A 21,181-nucleotide genomic window follows, 5' to 3' on the forward strand; every position below is an offset into this window, starting at 1 on the left:
GAGGTCAGTGTCGAATGTATCAGAAAATTAAAACAATAGAATATTCTATTACTTTAAGTACAGTCTTAGCTAAATTTGAGAATTCTCTGATGCTTGTATCTCTGTCCAGGACAGTGAAGGGGTAGCTTTCAGAGGAAAATGCATTATCCCTCTGTGTTCTCTAATTTTTCTTAATTCAGTGTATTATTTGTAGCATACAAATAACAATGGTGTCAAAAAGAACAGTTTTCAAATTTTGCTATGAAAACACTCTACACCTTTCCATTTATGAAAGTATTATTGGTAGTGCCAGCAATTGTCCTGAAATTTTAAATGCTGACAAGAGTTCAATTAAACGTCAAGAGAGAAACAAATATCACATGATAAAAACTTAAAAGGTACATCTCGGAAGCAGAATACTGTGATACTCTTCATTTTTATGTACTGAAGAAAAGAGAAATCTGCAAAGCAAACATATGCTCTAGTGCTAAAGGTGGCAAATTTTCTAGGATATTATTTTCTAACATTTTGCAATATGAATGAATTAACCAAAAAGAGAAATAAGAGGGCTAAATAGGAGTTGAAAGTTCTGGGACACAGATGCAGTAGATATTACCAAGTAATAACTTAGCATTCTGTATTCTTTGTGTTCTTCTGGCTTTATTTTTATCTAAATAAGTACAGTCTTACATCTGTATTTCAAAAATAAAATTAAGTATATTTTAGAAACTAAATTGCATTGTCAAATTGGAATATATCAGCATATACTCTGAACAATAACAAAACAAACTTACATTTCATGGCTTTTTTTGAGAACTTCATGATTCACAGATTTTGCATTAATAGTTATTTCTTCTTATTATTAAATTGTTACTCTAGACCTAAAGGTAGCTGCTAGGAATGTTATTAACTGGGCTAACCAGATTACCTAATTTCAGAAATGCTGAAAGTTTTAATTCAATTCCAAAATTGGATAGACATGGGATATTCCATAGTCTCTTAAAATGCCACCCAATACAAAAGATTCATTGCCATATGAATCTTTTGAAGTCTCCCTAGAAGAAGCAAGTAATATATTTTAATTCTTCCATCTACTTATACATTTCTATAGTAAGGACTAATCTGTAATTTGCCCTTGTATTTCTATACGAAGTATGGGTACTAACTTAAATATCTAAGAAAATAGACTCTAAGAAAATATGGAAGGGAAAATTCCCTAAGCTGTTTTAACATTTCAAATACTTTTATGAGCAAATAAATCCTGACAACTGAAGTCAGAATTTTTCACAACAAACTAACATCTCTGACTAGATGTGTTGAGTTTGGGACCTAGAGAAACGAAGAGAAGCAGAAGCCTGAAACTGGGAGTCATGCACGGCCTGTTGTTAGCGTGTGCAGACAGGCCCTCTTTTTAGGTGCTGATCTGCGATAAGGATCACTAAGACCCCAAAGTGCTTGCTTTCACCAAGGGATAGTAGAAGTTCTGTTTCTTCAGAGTGGGAATAGAAGTTGGAGAAGAAACCAGAGTAATAAAAAAAAAAAAAAAAACAGAGTCATCTTCCTTATGACCAAGATGTCTGTCTTCTGAAAACTCAGGCTGGTAACCTGGTGGTGCCACTATATTTCCTAACATGATCTTGGGCAAGTTTCTTAACCTTGGTAAACAGCATCTCTTCATCCATACAATTGTACCGAGATGCTATCTAACTCCCAGTGTGGTCTGGGTATTAAAGGTGATTTCCTTAGGTGCCTAGCATCTTTCAGCATTTAGTGACTGTTTGCTATAATTACCCTTCTTTCTAAGGAAGAGGAAAATTTAAGTTCTTGTTTACAAATGTAGAACAACAACAAAAAGAACAAAATAATTCTTTAATTCACACTGATCAGGCATGTTAGACTCTATTTCTTTAATTAATTTTTACTTTTCAAAGTACTTTTATACATGTGATACACGATTTCATTTGCTCTTTGTATTTTAACCCTAAGGAATAAATTGCACAACTCTAGTCTTATGTATGGGCCAACAGGGAAAGATAATGAGGGAATTTTGGTTGTCTCTGCTACCTTAGAAGTAGGGGGAAGAGTATACAAAGCGGAAAACCAACCACAGAGAAAGTTCTACTCCCCACATAGCACTCTTGTTCAACATCTACTCCTTAATAAAGTAGAAAGATAACATTTTTAAATGCTTTTAAAGAAACACAGTTTCATCAGTACTAAACAATTTTGTATAGGAAAATTTAAATTATTTGAAATGTATAAGGAAGAAAAGAGAATATATTTCATTATTTTAAAATAATTTTTCTGAATAGATGTGGGCAATTAGGAAATCTTTAAAAATAATGTACAGATGATATCATTTGCAAAGTTTTATTTCTATTTCCCTTAACTAAATATCGTAAGAGAATTTTATCTAACATTTTCTGAACTTTGAATAAATTATTTTTAAATGAAAGAATATTATTCTTTTATTTTCGTAATGTCAATACAGTGTGACCTGAATTTAGAAAACAAGTTATTTTTAATGATTGAAAGCTACTGCATACTATCACTAACCAGATTTATTCACATAAAAATTACACCCATAACTCCAGTTTTATGATTAATTTTATGAAAAGTGAGTCAAACTCTTTTTATGTGGTAAATATTTACATTTAAAAACTATGGACCCATAATTCTAAGATTCTTGTGATTTTAAAAGATCTTTGTACTTTGCAATGTAAAGAGGAAAAGACAAACAAATAACTGCAATAGAAAGCAGAAAGCTATAAATGACAAATACAAGAATAAATGCCTTCACATGGACATAAAAAGAAATATCAATTAATACTGCCTGGAAACAGAAAACCAAAGCCTAGAAAGGTCAAGTGGCCCGGACTGTGCAAGGTCACATGCCAGGATTGAATGGTCATCCCAGACCCAGAGGAGATCAATTGAGATCACCTAGGAGGTGAGCGGTCACTATGCTGGGGCATTTTGAGCAGTCTGGTGAGGCTGGACAAAAAGATAATTCTTCTTTTGCTATATCTGTTCACCTGAAAGGCCCCTTTTATCTATTGCAATAATCTGAAAATTTGTCTGCCCTTTAAGTCTCATTTTAAAGAAGTCACTTTCTTTGCACTTGCATGTAACATTTAAAAATTATTGTTATGGCACTAATGCATCCTGCCTTGGATCTAATACTGAACAAGCTATTTGCAGACTCATATTAGACGTGATGTAGTTCAACTGTGAGTGATAAAAACCCAGATTGACAGTGGCTTAAATAAAAAAAGACCTGGCTTCTCCCTTGTGTAAACGTGTGACTAGGCAGAAGGCGCCAATACATCAGGGTCCTCAGCACTTTCTATCTTGTTGCCACTGTATGTAACCCTGATCTCATGGTCCAAGATGGCAGCATCTCAGCTCCCGGCAGCAGGATGGAGGAAGGGATGAAGTGAGAAGAGGCACGTTGGTGCTTTCTCTTAAAAAAGGTTCCCAGGAACCAGCATGTGATACTTTTGCTTATATGCCTTTGGCCATTTGTGAGTCACATAGCCACCCCTAGTGGAGCGGGAAGTTGAAAAATATAGCCTAAAAGACTATATTTTTATATAGAACATATAGAATCTCATACAGAATAATACTATATTTAAGATAAAACATGCTTAGCTAAGAACTATCTTGCTATGGAAACAAGTGAAAGGGTGTTGGGAGACAGTTAAAAGTCCTGGCTACAACTCTCAATAAGTATTTGTTGACAGAAGGTAAGTTTATCAATCATTTGCTAATATGTGACTAAAGATCCATAATATAATCCTCACGACAATCCTAAGAGTCCACTCTATTTTTGTTGCCACTGTATGTATAAAGAAATTATATCTTAGAGTTGCTAAGTAACTGTTCGAAGTGATGGTGGCCAGCTGAATCCAGAACCACTGATCTTGATCACCATATTGCTTCATCATAGAATATAACTGCTTATGTAAATGTGTTTTACTTGCATTAGATTTATAGGTAATGTGGCTTAGTTGGCTTCACACTATTTATTAATTCATTTAATAAATATTTATCGAGCAAATAAAAAATGTTCTAGGTCCTGGGCATATCAAAATAATTATAATAGCATATCTGTTCTTATTTACTAAGGATTAGTCATTGGGCCTAGTGAGAATATAAATTGAGCCAACAGACAATACCTGTACCCTCATTCAGCTTCCCTAGTAAAATAATCTCCTATATAGTCTTTAATGATATGTTGTAAAAAGAGCCAGGCAAGGAAAAAACAAGCTACAAGAGCATATATTAGGAGAACGACATCTAGTCTGGGGTGTAGAGTGAAGTTAGGGAAAGCTTTCTTGAGAAAGTGGCATTTAGAATAGCAGTCGGCAAGTGGGAAATGCTCAATGACAATATTAAATGAGTGAATAAATGAATTTATTAATTTAATTGAAGCTGGAGGTCACTTCAGAAGATGTTTTTTCCTAAGCCTATGGAAGTAGAAGGGGGTACACTTCAAAGGGTCCCATGTGACTTGAAACTCACAGGGTAAATTCTTCACTCTTCCCACAGCACAAGGTTATGAGTTCCACTGTTCATTGCATAAAATCAAACAGCTCTGCCCCTCTTAAATGTCCACACAATGAAGTAGAAATGTTCCACATAAGATAATTTACTCTAATAAGCTCCACATAGGCACAGAAAACTTGTCCATTGCCCAAATAGCTCTCTGCAAAGAGAAGCTGCTTGATAAATACTAGTTCATCTATGGCAGATCTGAAACTAAGAAAAACATTCTGAAAAAATTAGATAATGTACTCTTCATTCAACATTTATGTGCATTTTCCAAATCTGGGTTAATGCTCCTAAGAAAAGCAAAGTTAAGATCCATTGGCAATATTAAAATGTCTTATTTGCTTTTTGTTCTTCAAGATAATTATATTTCAGTTTAAGAGCTTCTTGAAAGCTGCCATTATGTAAAAATACTGACTTAGGTTGGGCTCCTCCTGAGACAGAAAAAAATCATATCTACTTTTGAGATTCAGCACTCTGTCTCTTAATAGCAATAATGATAGTAACAAATGAAGAAGGCCTGAGTTTAACATAATTTTTTTTAAATCTGAGAAATAAAAATACAGACTATGTATTATGAACTCAGAGAAAAAATACTTCAAAGCTATTGAAGCGTTGAATATATAATAGACTCAAGAAATCTGTGAGTCCGTTTGTGAAAAAAAGGAGACCTTTATCAATTTTTTAAGAACCAAAATCACAACAAATAAACCAATCTATACTAAGTACACCAATGTTAGACTGAAACAGCTACTATTTTAATTAAATATATCTATTCTGGGGACAGTAGCAGAAGTTGCAGCAATAACATTAAAAACAAATTTACAGAGAAAATGTAACCAATGTATGAGACAAAAATAAAATGTCCTGATAAAGGTGTTAATGTAGACTGAGTTCAGTTCTTTTCTTCCTATGGATGCTGTACAATGGTGCTCCCAGGTAAGCTATTGCCTTATAAACTGCTATGATAGAAATGGAAATGGAAGAAAAAGAAACAATCACCACTATGGGAAGACATTCTATTTTGGACTTTCCATCTGTTCCCTAAATATCTATTTCAACTCTAAGTGGACACCGCCTAACCTCCCATTCCACTAGGTGTGGCCATGTGACTCACAAACAACCAATGGCATATAATTTTCACATGGTAGTGTATCCACCTAACCCACTTCCACTCTACACAGAGCGGCAAACTCACTCTTCCAAACTCATGCTGGACATTGTTATTAGAATTTTCTCCAAGTAAATCAAACATTAAAACCCAAAATAAATTTGTCATTTTCCATGTAGACCAATTCTTTTTCCTGATTTCTATATTTCTATTAATGGAACTAAAACCATGTTCAAACTCAAAACCATAAGCATTTAATTCCACTTCCCTCTTCTAACACACAATTCAATCAGTTGTCAATGCTGCACCCTCAAGCCCTCTTACAATTTTAACTTTTATTTTTATTTCAACAGCTGCCAGTCTAATTCAGGTCCTCCTCTGGGCAGTTAGCTATAAATACCTCCCAACTGGTATGCCTGCTCTGAGATTCACTTCTGCATTCAGCACAACACAGATTCACCATTTTACTAAATGCCTTGTAAGCGCTAGGCATTGTGTTGGGTACTCATAAAACATGCCACTGACATGTCATTTTCATAAACTCTAATTCTGATTGTGTCAATACCTTGCTGAAACCCTTTGATAATCATAGAGTGCCACCTTCATCTAACACTGTTGCATTTGATATTCTGGTATCCTCTTACCTTTGCAGACTTTTATTCTCCTATTCCTTCTACATATACCCAACTTTTCAATAGAGTAAGACTAATCCCTGACATATCTTAAGCTCCCTCCATCTCCCTGTGACTTTCTTTATCCTCTTTTCTATGGAATAACTTCCTAATGTCATCCTCAGCAATGGCGAAGATGCTAAATTCACCTTCAGTCGAATTTAATTAAGTTACTTTTAAAATGTATGTGGATTTTTGATGTTTTCATTATATTCAGCCTGCATAGAAAATAAGTATTTCTTCTTTAAAGATTCCCAAGGCTGGGCTGAGGATTTAACAATAAAACATTTAAAGCCTGTCATGCAGGAATGTGGATATTTTTACAATCCTTTTACAATTTAATTATGACTTAATTATTGAAGGCCTCATGTTACAGTAAAAAATCTTTAGAAAACAATTAAGCAAAAATATATTCAGTTCATGGAGGAACGGGGATTCCACTGAAAGAAGACACTGATATGATAGACAGGTTAGTAATGAAATGTCACCAAAGCAGCTTAAGTAGTAAGGTCTTGAATTTGTGAATTCTTGATGCCATTCATTACTTTAAAATATTTCACACTGATGTCTCATTTTGAAGAGCAATATATTCTTCTCCAACATATTAATTTATTTAATTAAGTTGCTTTTAATAATGAAAGGCGTACATCCACATCGAAGTTTGTCTCTCCTGCTAGACTGCAAGCTCCGTCAACGTAGCGATTACTTTTTCTTTGGATCGCCAATATAAAAATCTACTTGGCGTGACTGCTTATTTTGTAGTTCCCTGGGTTCCAACTCTAACATACTAATTATGCAATTCTAAGGATGGGGACCATATTTAAAAAGCTCTCCAGGTAATTTTTATCTAGTTGAAATTTGAGAACCACTGCCCCAGGGTAGAGATGAACTGCTTGCTTATGGGCAAATATAAATTTTATAGGCTACAGTAGTCACTTTATAAAGCCTTACAACAATCTAAGACTATTCCATACCAACTACCAGTACCTACCCAACAACCCCTCAAAACTGCAAAAGGAACTTCCAAGAGCTGTCAGTGAAAGAATAGTACAGAGGTTATAGATGGTGTAGAGCTAACCCCACACACAAGCTGCACGCATTTAAATCTCAGCTGTGTAATTTACTGGTTTAGTGAAACTGGACAATTTATCTTTCTCTGCCTAGATTTCCGCATCTGAATAATGAGGATCAGAACAATACCAATTACATGGAATTATGGAATCAATACATGTAAAGGAGTTGAAACAGCACATAGTGCTAGCTATTAGATTATTTCAAAGTTAATACATAATACTGTGGATAATGAGACTCACTTATAACCTAAGTGAATACAGTAAGTTTTACTAACTCTCCCAAATGGAAATGGTTTCAAATTAATTACTGTTTCTCTCAAGAAAATAAAACTTTCAGAATCAGTCCAGGTGGCTTGGTACTCGGTCACCTTTTCAGCACAAGGAGGTTTTCACTGAGGCATTAGGGCATAACAAATTCCTTCAGTGTCTGCAGTGGAAATAAGGGATTCCTTCAGCCTAATCCAAATAGTAATCCTACTAGTTCCCAGAAGATAAACATGAAAAGACAACTAAAGCTTTAGCTCAGACTCACCCCCCCAACCGCCCCTACATTTCTCACCTCTATGGATTCAGGACAGGCTGTCAGTAGACCCGCTCCACCCTTGCAGAAAGTACTGCCACAGTACCTATTAGGACAAACTGTCACATTGGAGGCAGTAGCTGACTCTAATTCATAAGCAGCATGTTTCCACAGGCAGGTCTCATGAGCAGGTTTAATACCTTTGGTTAAAGCCAGATTCACAGTCACAGGAATACTGAGGGGTCCATTTTTCAATATAGGAGAAAAGTTAATGAGAAACTCTGAAAAATGATAGGAAATCAGGGTGCTCTCTCTTTTAGTCCTAATGCTAGAAATTGGAATATATAGCCCAGAGGCCACCCAGATGGTCATGTGAAGAGAACTGAAGAGGGAACCATGAATGTAATTAAGGTAGATTGTAAAACCAGAGATTATAAACTTTGAAGGTTTTTTTTTTTTTCTTTCCGTAACGATAATGAGTTGCTATTTTTAATCAATTCAGATTATCTCTTTTTCACTCCACCAATGTCAAAAGCTAAAAAAATCACTCTGGTAATATTCATGAGACCATATGAAAATGAAGCACAATACAGAAGTTGGAAATGTTTTTCTCATGGCCAAAATGTATAGCAAGTATAATGAATAACTCTTTTATACAGGGTGCTTTACTGAATTAGCTACTAAGAGTTTAACAGATATTAAACATTATAGTAAATTGATTCTCTGTAACTTCGTATTCTGTATTTTATGAATAACAACAATAAGGTATAAAAGTTTCAAACTCTGGTGGTGTGATTATGACAACAAATTTATAAAAATGTGCAAGAAGCTAAAAAACACTTAAATTTTAACATTTCAGGAACAAAATGTAAATGAGATATAAGATGATTATTTTGGTATTTAATATTCAGAGTTTAATTAGCAGATCTCCTGGAAAACACTTTAGAAATATTACCCGTGCCTATCTAATGTTGCTTATAAAAGTGGTTTGTGGTGATTACGAAGCAAAATACGGGCTATTGTGATTTGCAGAAAGTTTGATTCTTCTGCTGCCCAGATGGGTTAGACATTCCCTATATTGTGGAAAGATGTACCACATATGGCACCAATGGGATGGTGCTTAGATGGCACATCCAAATGTAAGTACATAACAGCTGAACATAGAAAGTGAACTGAGCTGTTTGGGCATTCTCAGTACCACTCAGCACAGCAGAACCATGTGAAAATAAACACTATCTCTCTCTCATCTATTTTGTTCAGTATTTTCCATTCTTCTATTAATCGATAATCTGCATCTATCCAACATTTTTTTTTTATACAATGTGCTATGGAAATAGACTTAAATCAGGTATAATTCCTATGCTCAAGTTACAGAATAGGAGGAGAGAGAAAGGTAAACAGTGACTATAAAGGTATGTTAGCTGCTATGTTTGCAATATGTAGATGGCAGAGTTGGAAAAAAGGACACTGTAGTCATTTCTATCTTTGGAGATAAAATGCAGGAATTCTAAGAACTCCTTTATAGGGAGAGGAATAGAGGAGCAGAATCTGAAGAAGATTTGTAGATGGTCAGCAGACGAACCATGAAGTGTATATCTCTAAGAACCGCAACAGAAAACAGCTAGATGAATTTGAGGAACAGAAAGAATCCCAGGCCAATGAGGCCTTGGGTGCTGGAAATCAGAGAGGAAGCAGCTTAAAGGAAAGAAAAGAGATTCCAGATGTAGCTTCCTATATAATAGGGAACAATTTCTATATGGTTAACCACATACTCACAGAATCTGAAGCTAAAATCCAAAACACATCCTTTAAAGCAAATAAGCAAGCAATATGCATAATATTAGTTTAAATGTGGTAAATGATCAAATAATTAGAGACTAAATATATTACTTTCAGTACAGAGACATCAAGTCAGTTTTACTTAATGCTAAGTGACTGTTTTTAAAAATGAAAAGTAACATTTTTAAGCACACACACACCTGTATATGAAAGTTCACTTACAATAAACAACTTAAAGGAAAATAATAATGTTCTATCCAGGATTACTTTTTAAAAAAGAGATAATTAGAAGAAGCAATATATCAATGTCTAGATATAATTAGCTGTAGAGAGGTATTTAGTATGGATGGGAGTATATCTAAGAATGTAGGGGAAAAGAGGCTAAGACATTTTCTACTTGAATGAAGAAGTGGTAAAGATGGATTAGATTCTATACATATGTATATGTACATAGAATACGTATACATATTTAATTCAGAAATAACTTGAAAATGAAAAAAATTCTACTTCTTAAATTTGGTGTTTTTAAAAATGGTTTTGTATCTCAAGGAGCTCCAGGTGTCTATAAGTACCAAACACGTTTTCACATATATACAGGCTCTTGAATGAAATAGATGATTGCTCTATTTTTTGCACCATTTTCAATTCCACTGCACAAAGTTTTAAAAATGAAACCCCACCATAATTGGAACTTTTACTCCAGACATGTGAAATTGTAACATAATGTACGCTCAAATAATTATTTTGGGGGCCTATGTTTTGTAAACTCTTATTTTGTTTAAAAAGCAAAAGTCAGATGATCTTGCTTTCAGATATTTAAAATTTTTTAACAGTGAAAAACCTAATAGTCGTTTAGGAACATTAACTGTTGAAAATACTCAAAATTCTATGATGAAAAATGCTTACTTATGAATTGCTGCTAAAAGTGGGATGCACTTCTGACTAAGATAGATAACATGGTTTTGCCTCCCTATACTTTAGAGATTTTGTGGGTCCCATAGTCCCCCCCATCGTTCCTCATTTTTCTTCACTGTTCTTTCCTTGCCTTCTACCCATGTAATTTTTACTACATGCAGTTCCAACAACAAAATGCCTAGATCACCAAGCAAAAGTGTTTTTTAATTTTATTTATCTATTTTTTGCTGTAACTTAAGTAATACAAATTTAGGCTTTATGAGCTGATGAGACATGTTAGTAGTCTAAGGAAGATCTGCAGTTGGTCTTTGGGGCAGTCCAGAAGTTTCTATTTTTACCCGGTGACCCATATGATTCCTGTACACATTAAAGTTTGAGCAATTAGTATTTCTTCCTCCCACAGACTCTCTAGTATATAGAAAAAGAACATATTAAGATCATATCTACATTTTCTCTGCAAGTAATGAATTATTTGAAAGAGAAAGATCAAATCTATTTTTCTGAGTGATAAAATGCTAGCACTGAAACTACTGGTAAATTAACTTTCAAATTTTCAAAGGAAAATTATGGCTTTGCATAGGTATAACCATCAAATAGATCACCATGTAATAATATAACTGTAATACATAACGTAATAGGGATTTCTCTCTTCTCATATTTCGTATATTTTGCTAAACTAGTTTTTAGTTTAATAAAGTTCTTTTAAAAATAAGCTATTTGAATGTAGTAAAATATTATGATTCAGATAAAATAGTTAGCAGATGATATAAGACCAGGCCACAAAAGTTGTATTGTTATGTTTACCATGTTTACTTTTCTATATCCTAAATTCAGAGCATTTTGGAAGCAAGTGCTGTCTTTTTTCTAGTAGAGCACAGAGGAGATAAATTTTGTTCAGTACGTGTTTGTCAAATGGATGAAAAAATAATTAGCTGGAAATAAAATAAAATTACCTCAGAAATTAAAAAAATATTTTACTGCATGTAGCTATAAAAGAAAAATGACAGAAAATAATTGTGGTTAAAAATAAATAATAGTTATCCTGATTGACCTAAATCTGTTAGCCAAGCACCCACAAAGTTTAAATGTTTTTACATGTTTGTTTGTTTGCTTGTTTGTTTTATTTATTTTATGGTGACAATGGTTAACAAAATTCAATAAGTTTCAGCTAGTTTTTACATTTTTGTATGAGATAACCCAAGATATATTTCCATTAATTGTGCAAAGTTGCTATTTCTGACATGTTGATCAGAAAGAGAAACTGATATTTCAGGATGCTAATGAACTAGTAAGTGTTTAAGGTAGTAATTATTTATTTGTTGGAAAAAAATCTATGGGAGGAAATAAAGGTCAGGGAAAGTTGAAAAAAAAAAAAGAGGTTTTTGTTTAACTATATTTACTGCACTAATCTTTTAGATCCAGAACCAACTATGAATATTCTGGTATTGTCAATCATTACATGCTGAGTATGTAAATTTAAAATGGCAATTTCATTTTTTATTTCATCAAGACAAGGAATAAAATGAAATTGAACACTAATTAGTGCATTGTGTCAAATACTCAAAAGATTAGGGGAATACTTGCTCATTTTAAGTGAGTTTAAGTAAAGTACTCAAATGTACTAAAATTTGAAAGTAGAATATAAGTAAAAAATTAAGTGTCAAAGGAAATCAATAATGTCAACACAGAAAATTTGGTATATGCTTAGACTTCTCAGAGCCTTTTAGATACAATGTTCCTTTAAGAAAAGGATAAACTTTTTCTTTTTAGAAAAATAACTTAGAAAGTAAGATGTTATTAAATAATAAAATAACAAAATATATACTCTGGACACAATCACATAGCACTTATTGAATAATGAGGGTGAGTTTTCAGTTTTTTATTCATTATATGAAAGATATCTTCCCCTAATATAAAACCCTTTTTATTTACTTTTACTATTTTTTCCTAAGAGCTCGTTATCATCTTCACACTAAAAGCAAAGTAATAGTGATAATAATAAGCTTTTCCTTAAAAATAAAAAAAAAAATTATTTATTCTATTTGAGTTGATACAGTTACATTTATCTACCAGTAATCACTGGGAAAAAGACAACTTAAAGTTCATTCATATTTTGAAAGGTGAAATGAAACATAGTGTTAAGAAAGCAATAATTGGGACAATGCAAAGTGAAATATCAGGACATGAAACTTCTTTTATAAGGTGTTTCTCAGAGAAAGCATTGCAAAAACGTGTTATTTATGGTTTAGCGAAACATGTAGTCACATAATTTGCCAAACAGCAGTCTTAATGCAAACTGGTGACATTATCTCTTAATTGCTCTGCAATTTCTGCTCTGAATCTTCATTTCTAAAGTTTTATCATGACTTCAATCCCACAAAAGCATTTCATAACAGTTACCTAAAGAAATGGTCTCTGGAATGATTTTTAGCAAATAGAGTACAAGTGCTTTCTATTGTTTTGTGTCTATTTGAAACCATGATTGGAAATTAATTAGTCTATAATCAAAATTATACAGATGTCTCATTTCCACTCTCTAGAATTCTCGTTGTACATGTGGCTATAGATTAGAAAAATCATGAGTAACTTAAGAAGCAATTTCTGCAAAATGAATGCAATTATAAATGCCTAAAACAAAACAAGGATATTAAGTAACTAATGGAGCCATGTAGATCAAAGAAATCTTCCCCATGAAGTTTTCTCATAATAATTAATTAATTCTTCTTCTGACCCCATTATATCCTAGATTTTTTCCTCCTCTTTAGCACATATCAATGATTTGTTAGATGTTATTAATGTGGTCTCCATAACCCTAACAGAGGTATAAACTTTTCACAGAAAACTGTTTTGATCACCTTTTCTGTCCTTCTACTATGTAGTTCACTGTCTCACTTCAGCTCATTACTCAAAAAGTGACTAACTGAGTAAAATATGAGGTACTGTCATCACTACCATCCACCCCATATTTGAGAAATCACTTAATACCACAGTATATCATTGTTTTCTCCTGTTTTTTTTTTATAGCTTGTTGATAATAATAAATGAGAGTATATAAATTGAAACACCCTTAGCTATTGAAATAAGTTGCTGAACACATTTGAGGTATTACCATAATCCATTCTATATTTGATATTTGCATATGTGGAACCACTTCTGAGACAGAGAAGGAAAAGATGAAATCTCAATTTTTGTGAAGTGTCCAAAGTTGATGCTAAATGTTAACACAATGCTAATGAACATGGCATATATAAAAACCTCTTTCTTTGACATACATCTTAAAAGAGTAATATTTGTAACCCCAAAATTTAAAAATCTTTAACTCTTTGACCTGGAATGTGTATGTTTCCCACAGTTTCAGAGCTTACAGCCAATTTGAACTCTTAACTAAATTATTCTTTGCTCTGTGACCATGAAGAAAAGTCACATTTGAGCTCTCACTGTTTTCTCTCTGAAATGACTCTGGTCATTCTTTAGCAGTAACCTTGTCCCATCCCATCTGTTACCTGAATCCATGGCCATCTGTCATTTTCTGCAGCTGTCCAGGCATTTATAAGTCCTTTCTTATTAAGACGTGCATAGTAGGGATACCATTTTTGGAGTCCAAAAAGAGCTCGGTGGGTAGATGAAGCTGTGATTTGCTGATTTGATATGATTCCACCTTCAATTCCCAGTGGGCCTGAACATTCTGGGAACAAATTAGGAAAACAAATGTATTAAAAATAACTCATATTTGAAATGTGGCTGCTGGAATTGATGAGATATTTTTTAAATGATTTTAATTTGTACCACCATGCCCCATAAGCCTCATGTACTTTACACATTTGTTATTGATTACTACATGAAAGAAATAATTCTTGTTCCTCATAACACTCTTCTTTCTTTCTTTGGGTGTGGCACCTGAACAGATGCTTCCCTTCTACATTATGATTCTGCATTATGTATAATTATCCTTTGGCTGTTGATCATGTCAACAAATGTAGACTGTCCTTAAAAGGGCTATCTCCTATTTCATATTCTCAGAAATTAGCATGTCTCATAATTCATAAGTTCCCAATAAATATCTCTCAATCTATTAAATCCTTTCTAGCCTTTCTCTGAGTTTGTATCAAAATCATTTTCATACTCATTTAGTATTTCTCACTACTATAAATTTTTTAACTTAAATTTTGATAACCATTGTCAGTTATGCTTCTACATAAAAGCAATGTGTAAACCTGTCAACATTTAAAAATATTATAATAACTTGTGATATATTATTGAAAGAAATTATGTAGACGAATTTTTATAAGGTGAGGCGGTAACTCTCTGACATTATATACAACAGTATATATACACTCAGTAAGTCAATATATTTTCCTAATAAAACTTTAAAATACTAAAATTAAAGCATAAAATACTCAAATGATATGTTCTCGCATACCAAATGTATTTAGATTATAAAATTAAAAATGGAGGCTACTCTACCTAAAAAATTATTACATAGACTTGACTTATTAATTAGTTTATAAAATTTTACCAGAAAGTACATTTAAGTTCAGTTTCAAAAATTTATAATAAGTAATATTATGAACAATAAAAAGTAATATCTAATTTTCTTAATTTTACTAACTTTTCATACACTATACTCAACTTTTAGCCAAATTAGATTTGTATAATAAATAGTACAATCCTATTGTAAAATATACTACAATAATTTATCTGAATTCCTGAAAATATGAAAGGACCACACTGCCGTTATTAAATGCCACTCTACACGTCATTAAAATCTATAAAATAAATTATTAAATGCCACTCTACACAAGTAATTAAAATCTACAAAATATGCTTGACACCAAGCATATATTATACATTTTAATTACTATTGAAGTTCAACATTTGTCTGTAATTAAACGTCCACATCAGATTGAGCTTGAAAATATGAAAGAAAATACTCTGCAGCTGGATTATAATATTTTTAAGTTATAAAGATGTTTCCCATTGGTAACCATTTTTCTTTAAGCACAAACATTTTTCTTTTTTTTCATTCTATGATCAGATAACAAGTAGCTCTAAGCACATTACTAACATTTCTCCAACTGCTTTAAAACCTTTAACAACTTTTTATAATGAAGATGAAAATATGTGATAAGTAATCATCTTAATCAAACCTTATTAGTAAACTGACATTAATACAGCAAAAATTGCTTCTGTGACTAATGATTAATAAATCATTCACTTGATAAATTAAATTTAGATACTAAGATCTTTTCTGAAACATGTAATTAGAGTTGTTTAGCACTTTATGAAGGTATACTATATCACTTTGAAGTCATTAAATTAAGAAGCCCTTCACTTTTAGAATCACAGTATTAGGAGTGATAGACAATCTGATTTTCACATTTCAAAAAAGTTAACATTAACAACTCCAATGTTGAGTCTCTGGATTCTCGCTTTGCTTTCCGTTTTAAACAAAATCTCTACAGACTTCATAAAAGCACTCAGACACTTTCATGATGACACTGGTTTTAAACAACTTCAGGAGGCTGACTTTTTTAAGAATATTGCCATGAAAGGAGTCTCAAAGATCCTTTTCCTTGATTTGTGCAATGTTTGGATGAAAAAAATGCAACAGTCAGGAAGGCCATTTATTGTAGGCCAGTCAGTAGAATGGCAGAGCTAGAGAGCCAGCTTTGATTAATTAAACTTTATGACAGCCTTAGAAAGAATTCTATACCATTTAGTTCTATACTTCTAAAGACCTTACGCTGAACTGGACACCTTCACTGAATTCGTAACTATTCTAAGGAGTGATTAGACTTCAAACCTCACTATTTAGTAAGTCTACTTCATCAGAACTCTTAACCAACCAACTTCCCCTATCTGCTAACATATCAGCAAACACATTGGCCATGAAATGTTGTTTATCATCTGAGTCAAATGCCAATCAGAGATTTAAAAAAAATACTTGCATGTGTTTTTTCATTCTGCCATAAGGCTTCCAATCTTTGTCAGGTCATCACTAATCATTCATGCAAACAAAATATAATTTAAAAAATATATATTGACATGCTATATTTATATAGGGCTTCACAGTTTAATAAATATTTTCACATAAGCTATCTTATTGCTGTGATGCTAAATTTATAAATACTGTATTTATTTACTCAGTTCTTAATTCTACATTAAAAAAAAGTGAACATCGACAACATTCACTTATAAACTGTATATTGGTAATCGGTATAGCCCACCAGAAGAAATATGATTTTGTGGGGATTCTTGAATTAAACATGATTCAGTGAGATCAGCTTATATCCTTATTGGTTAGTGGTCCTCAATTTATTTCATTTTAAAAATTGAGGTTACGATCATACCTAATTCACCAGCTGTGAGGTAATAAAAAGTAAGAAAGTGCTCTGCTTTGGTAACTGTAAATTGTTAAAAAATAATGAGCTTGGTTCTGTGAGGTCGCTAGCAGCTTTCTCTTTAGAGTTAAAGTGATCCTGGCCTTTAGCTCCTGTGGAGCAGGCACTTGGTCTTTACACTGTTGCATCCTTAGATGCTCTTGGTGGCTTGTACACAGGAAGAGCTCAATAAATATCTGTTGAATATTGGTATTGGGGGCTTCTTCTTCATAAACAGTAAACTAATAAGCAAATCCAAGTGTCACACTTTATTTCACAATGGAAAATTGTCATTACAGCAGGTTTTCTTCACTAATCATTTGGACCACAATCAAATGGATGTCATCATAATAAGAAGTTCAAAATACAATTTCCTTTGGCCTGTGTTATCCACTTCCCTAATGTCCTATTAAATTCAAAAGTTATAAAAACTAATGGAGTTGAAATTAAGAATGCAAATGATTATACTCCTAAGATTAAGTGACCTTAAGCAGTGAACAATAAGATGCTTAAAAGAAAGATAATATGGAGCTATACATTGCTATTATTATCAATAAATGAGGGAATAATATGAAATAATACCTGATAGAAAACTTAATATTAGATGAGCATTGTATTTCCTCACATAATCAAAATAATATTTTAAGGAAAAAAGGTAATCATGCCTATTTCATAAATGAGAAAACTTGTAAGTAAGAAAGTTAAACTTGTAAAAGGTGAGTCTGAAATTTGAGCCAAATGCTCTGCTTCACAAACAGAAAATATCAACTGATGAAGTAAAGAGTTCAGTAATTCTACAAAGGTTGATTCTGGTTCTTTTACCTCTGCTGTTAATTTATATAAGAGCTGTGTACTTACACATACCAGGAAAGGGGGTAGGAGAATTAACATGAAGGAAACATGCAGAATATTGCTAGTGGCATTCAGGATATTCAGAGTTTTCACAAATTGAGATACATTAAAAAAGCAGGTGATAGTCCATGGCAGTTAGTCACTGAGGTATTATCAGGTACCTTTAAAGGTGTTAAAAAATTAACCTGTTACCATAATTGGCTTATGTACTGCTTATCTACTATGCATAGGCTAATTCAATCCTAGGTATTTTACTGACCCCTTCTTATGTGCCCATCTAGTCATCAATCCATCCATCCACTCAGCCTCCAATCATTTAACTCAGTTTTGAAAAATACATATTAATAAAGACCTACTAGCTATCGGGCACTTTTCTAAGCAGTAGAGATACAAGGATGAACAAGGCAGAAAAGGTCTCAGCTCTTAAAGTTCATATTCTAGTAGGGAAACAAACTACAAACAAATAAGGAAATAGCATAAAGTGGTAAGTGAAGAATAAAAGATGGATGAACCAGGTGAAGGTGTGTCAGGTGAACAGAGATGACCTTTCTGAGAGGTGACACTAAATCTGATCTCTGAGTGAGAGGGAGGAGTTAGCTACTATGTCAAGTTTACTGTACTAGTTTCCTCAAGGAGCTTTCAGTCCAGAGAGACAGACACACACAGAATCAAAAACATTGTAATATAATATGTGATGGAGGGTGCACAGGATTCAATGGGAGAATGGAAGAAGGAATCATAATCCAGCCTTAGGTTCAGGGAAGGATTTCCCAGAAAAGAGTAGGAGTTAGTGAAGAAGGAAGGGAGGGTAGACACAAAGACAGGAAACAGTCTGGTATAATTAGGGAAGTAGAGGCAGGTCAGTGTTAACAGACCAAAATGAGTTGGTAGAGTGAGGGTCAAAATGGGCTGAATAGCTTGCTGAGAGAACACAATTCAATCAGTGAAGGGAGTTTCTGAAAGATTCTAACTATGGTTACATTTTCATTTAATAAAGATCATTTCTGCTATACTGCAAAAGATTGCTTAAAGAAGGGACAAAACTATTGCCAAATAGCTAGCTATCACAATTGTCCAGGTGAAAAATGATGCAGATCCAAAAGAGGGATGGAAAAGAAGGTTCAAGATTCATTTCAAAGGTAGAATTGTTTTTGCAGAACTAGTAATAATTAGATGTTGAGTGGACAAAGACAAAGTATCTTCAAAGGTGTCAGCATAGGCAGTGCTCCCTTTAATTGGCATTGGTCATGTCTCACAAATAACACCATTGAATTTAATGTTTCCCTCAAAATTTTATCAAAAATTATTCTTGCTGCTGGATTAAATTTGGGAGGAGCTGTTTTTGTCCCACCTGCTATTGCCATGCAGAACCTAGTGGGCTAGTCACATCAATCAGGATTGATGTGGGACAGGATTGAAAAGAGAAAACCTGCTTCTATGTGCCAGCTATACCCAGAACTTCCCTGCCCCACAATTCATCCATGTGTATTATGTGTGTCCATCTGCTGTCCCACAAAACGGCGAGCCCCTTACATGCCTCAGAGTACCTAGCAGCAAGCCTCAATTTTAGCAGACACTTAATAAATACTTGTAGAGGAAATTAACTTTGAAGTAAATATGAAAAGTAAATAAACAGTAAAAATTACAGCTAACATTGTAATATCTTATTTGTGTAATTCATTTTTAAGTTAAAAAATCATTTCTCCTATTCTCTCAAGTGTACACTGATATAGAGACCTTCAGAAATTGTTCCTATGCTGAGTGAAGAGGAGGAGCAAGTACTTCTTTAGTAATGGAAAACATAAACTAAAAGCTGAGTGGGTTATTTCTCTTCCAGCCAGCTGCCATTTAGACACCAGGTATTTCTGAAACTGCCCACCCTTACCCCTAGAGTGAGTTCCATGGCAATTCAATCAGTGCCGAATAGGGCAGTAGAATACGGTAGTCAGTCTGATCATTAGATCTGTGTCTATGCATCTTTGGTGTTGTGCTTGCTTTTGTCAGGTTTAACAATAATCCTATATTAATGAGTCCAATCAACATCGATTACCAAAGGCTTTTAGGCATCATTTGCATAGTCAGTTAAAACCATTGCTTTGCTGGAATTGTCTGAGTGCCCTAGAAATGCCTTCTGACATGAGGCCCTGCTGTTCAGACTCGCTGAGCAAGTGATGTCACCTGGCAGGCTGAGCAAGAGCAGCTGCACCAGCTGGGGCCAAGCCTCCTGTGCCCTCCCAAGAGTCTGTCTCCGCTTTTGCCAAACCCTGTGAATAAAATAACTTCAAAGTGAAGTCCTTCTCACTCTACAAACGCATTCTCTGGAGTGTAGCAGAGAATGGCGTCTGCATTTTATTGATCTTGCAGCTGACAAGTAAGCAGAGCCTCAAGATGTCTCACATTTTGATCCTGAGTGTACTGATTAAGCCTTTCAAATAAGTGAGATGCATGGCTGAATCCGTAACAGGAATGTACTGCTTTCATTTGCTCTATCTCAATATCCAGAATCTTCAGAATGAAAGGATTTCAAATTAAAGCCATGTAAGAAACAAATCTCCTTTAAACATCTCCAGCCTTCTCTTTCTCTGAGCATCTCATCTTCTTACCAGAGTGTGAGTCCTCTGTTGTGCTTTGCACAGTACGATAATTATGCTGAACACAAGTGCTGGTGAGTGGATTATGATGATCTCCAGTACTACAGAAATTAATGCTGATTCAAGCATAAACTTCCCACTATGCCAGTTGGACCACAGCCTTTCCTTATTCCTAGTGTTTGTTTTATGTTAGGGTTTTCTTGAGACCAGCTTCCAAATTGGTGAGGGTGAGATCAAGGCCACTATTCCTCTCTTTGTGACCCAGAGTTTAAAAGGAGCCCTGAAGATTTTTTCTCTCGTGAGTCTTGTCACCTAAACTCCCACACATTTGCTGGTTTCTCTTAGGCTACCCTTTTTCTTGTGCTGGGGAATGGTGTCAGAGGAATTAGGACAAAGAAGGGAATGAAGACAGGAAGTGTAAGAAAGGCTGATCTCAGGTATAGGGCTTGGATGTACTTGTTTGGCTGTAGGGGATAGGAAGTTGGCAGAGGAGCTCCTTGGAGACAGTGTGAGAGGCAAAGGTGGTTATGCATCACACAGCCAGCCCTTCCTTCACTCACTCATTCATAAATTCCCACGGAGCAACAACCCCCAGGATGTTAGCTCCCTGTCATGGCACTGGGACTGATCAGATTAAAAAGACTTGGAGTAAAAATCTCATTTGATGATGTTTGTTTCTCTCTGCATTTAGAGACTGCTTCTTTGTTTGCGAGCATAAACTTCACATATGGCCACAGTAACTTTCTTTAGGGAAACCAG

General features: G+C 33.9%; 1 protein-coding gene across 2 annotated transcripts in view; it reads right to left on the reverse strand.

The window, feature by feature from the left end:
• The window catches only part of EDIL3 (EGF like repeats and discoidin domains 3), a 386,832-nt gene that overhangs the window by 107,706 nt on the left and 257,945 nt on the right, over positions 1-21,181 (reverse strand). For both annotated transcript variants that reach the window (XM_011377761.2, XM_011377772.1), the window contains one exon: positions 14,103-14,284. In XM_011377761.2, the coding sequence (XP_011376063.1) occupies positions 14,103-14,284 (182 nt within the window). The remainder of the gene's footprint in view (positions 1-14,102; positions 14,285-21,181) is intronic.

Source organism: Pteropus vampyrus, unplaced genomic scaffold (assembly GCF_000151845.1).
Source record: "Pteropus vampyrus isolate Shadow unplaced genomic scaffold, Pvam_2.0 Scaffold11, whole genome shotgun sequence".
Lineage (NCBI taxonomy): Eukaryota > Metazoa > Chordata > Mammalia > Chiroptera > Pteropodidae > Pteropus > Pteropus vampyrus.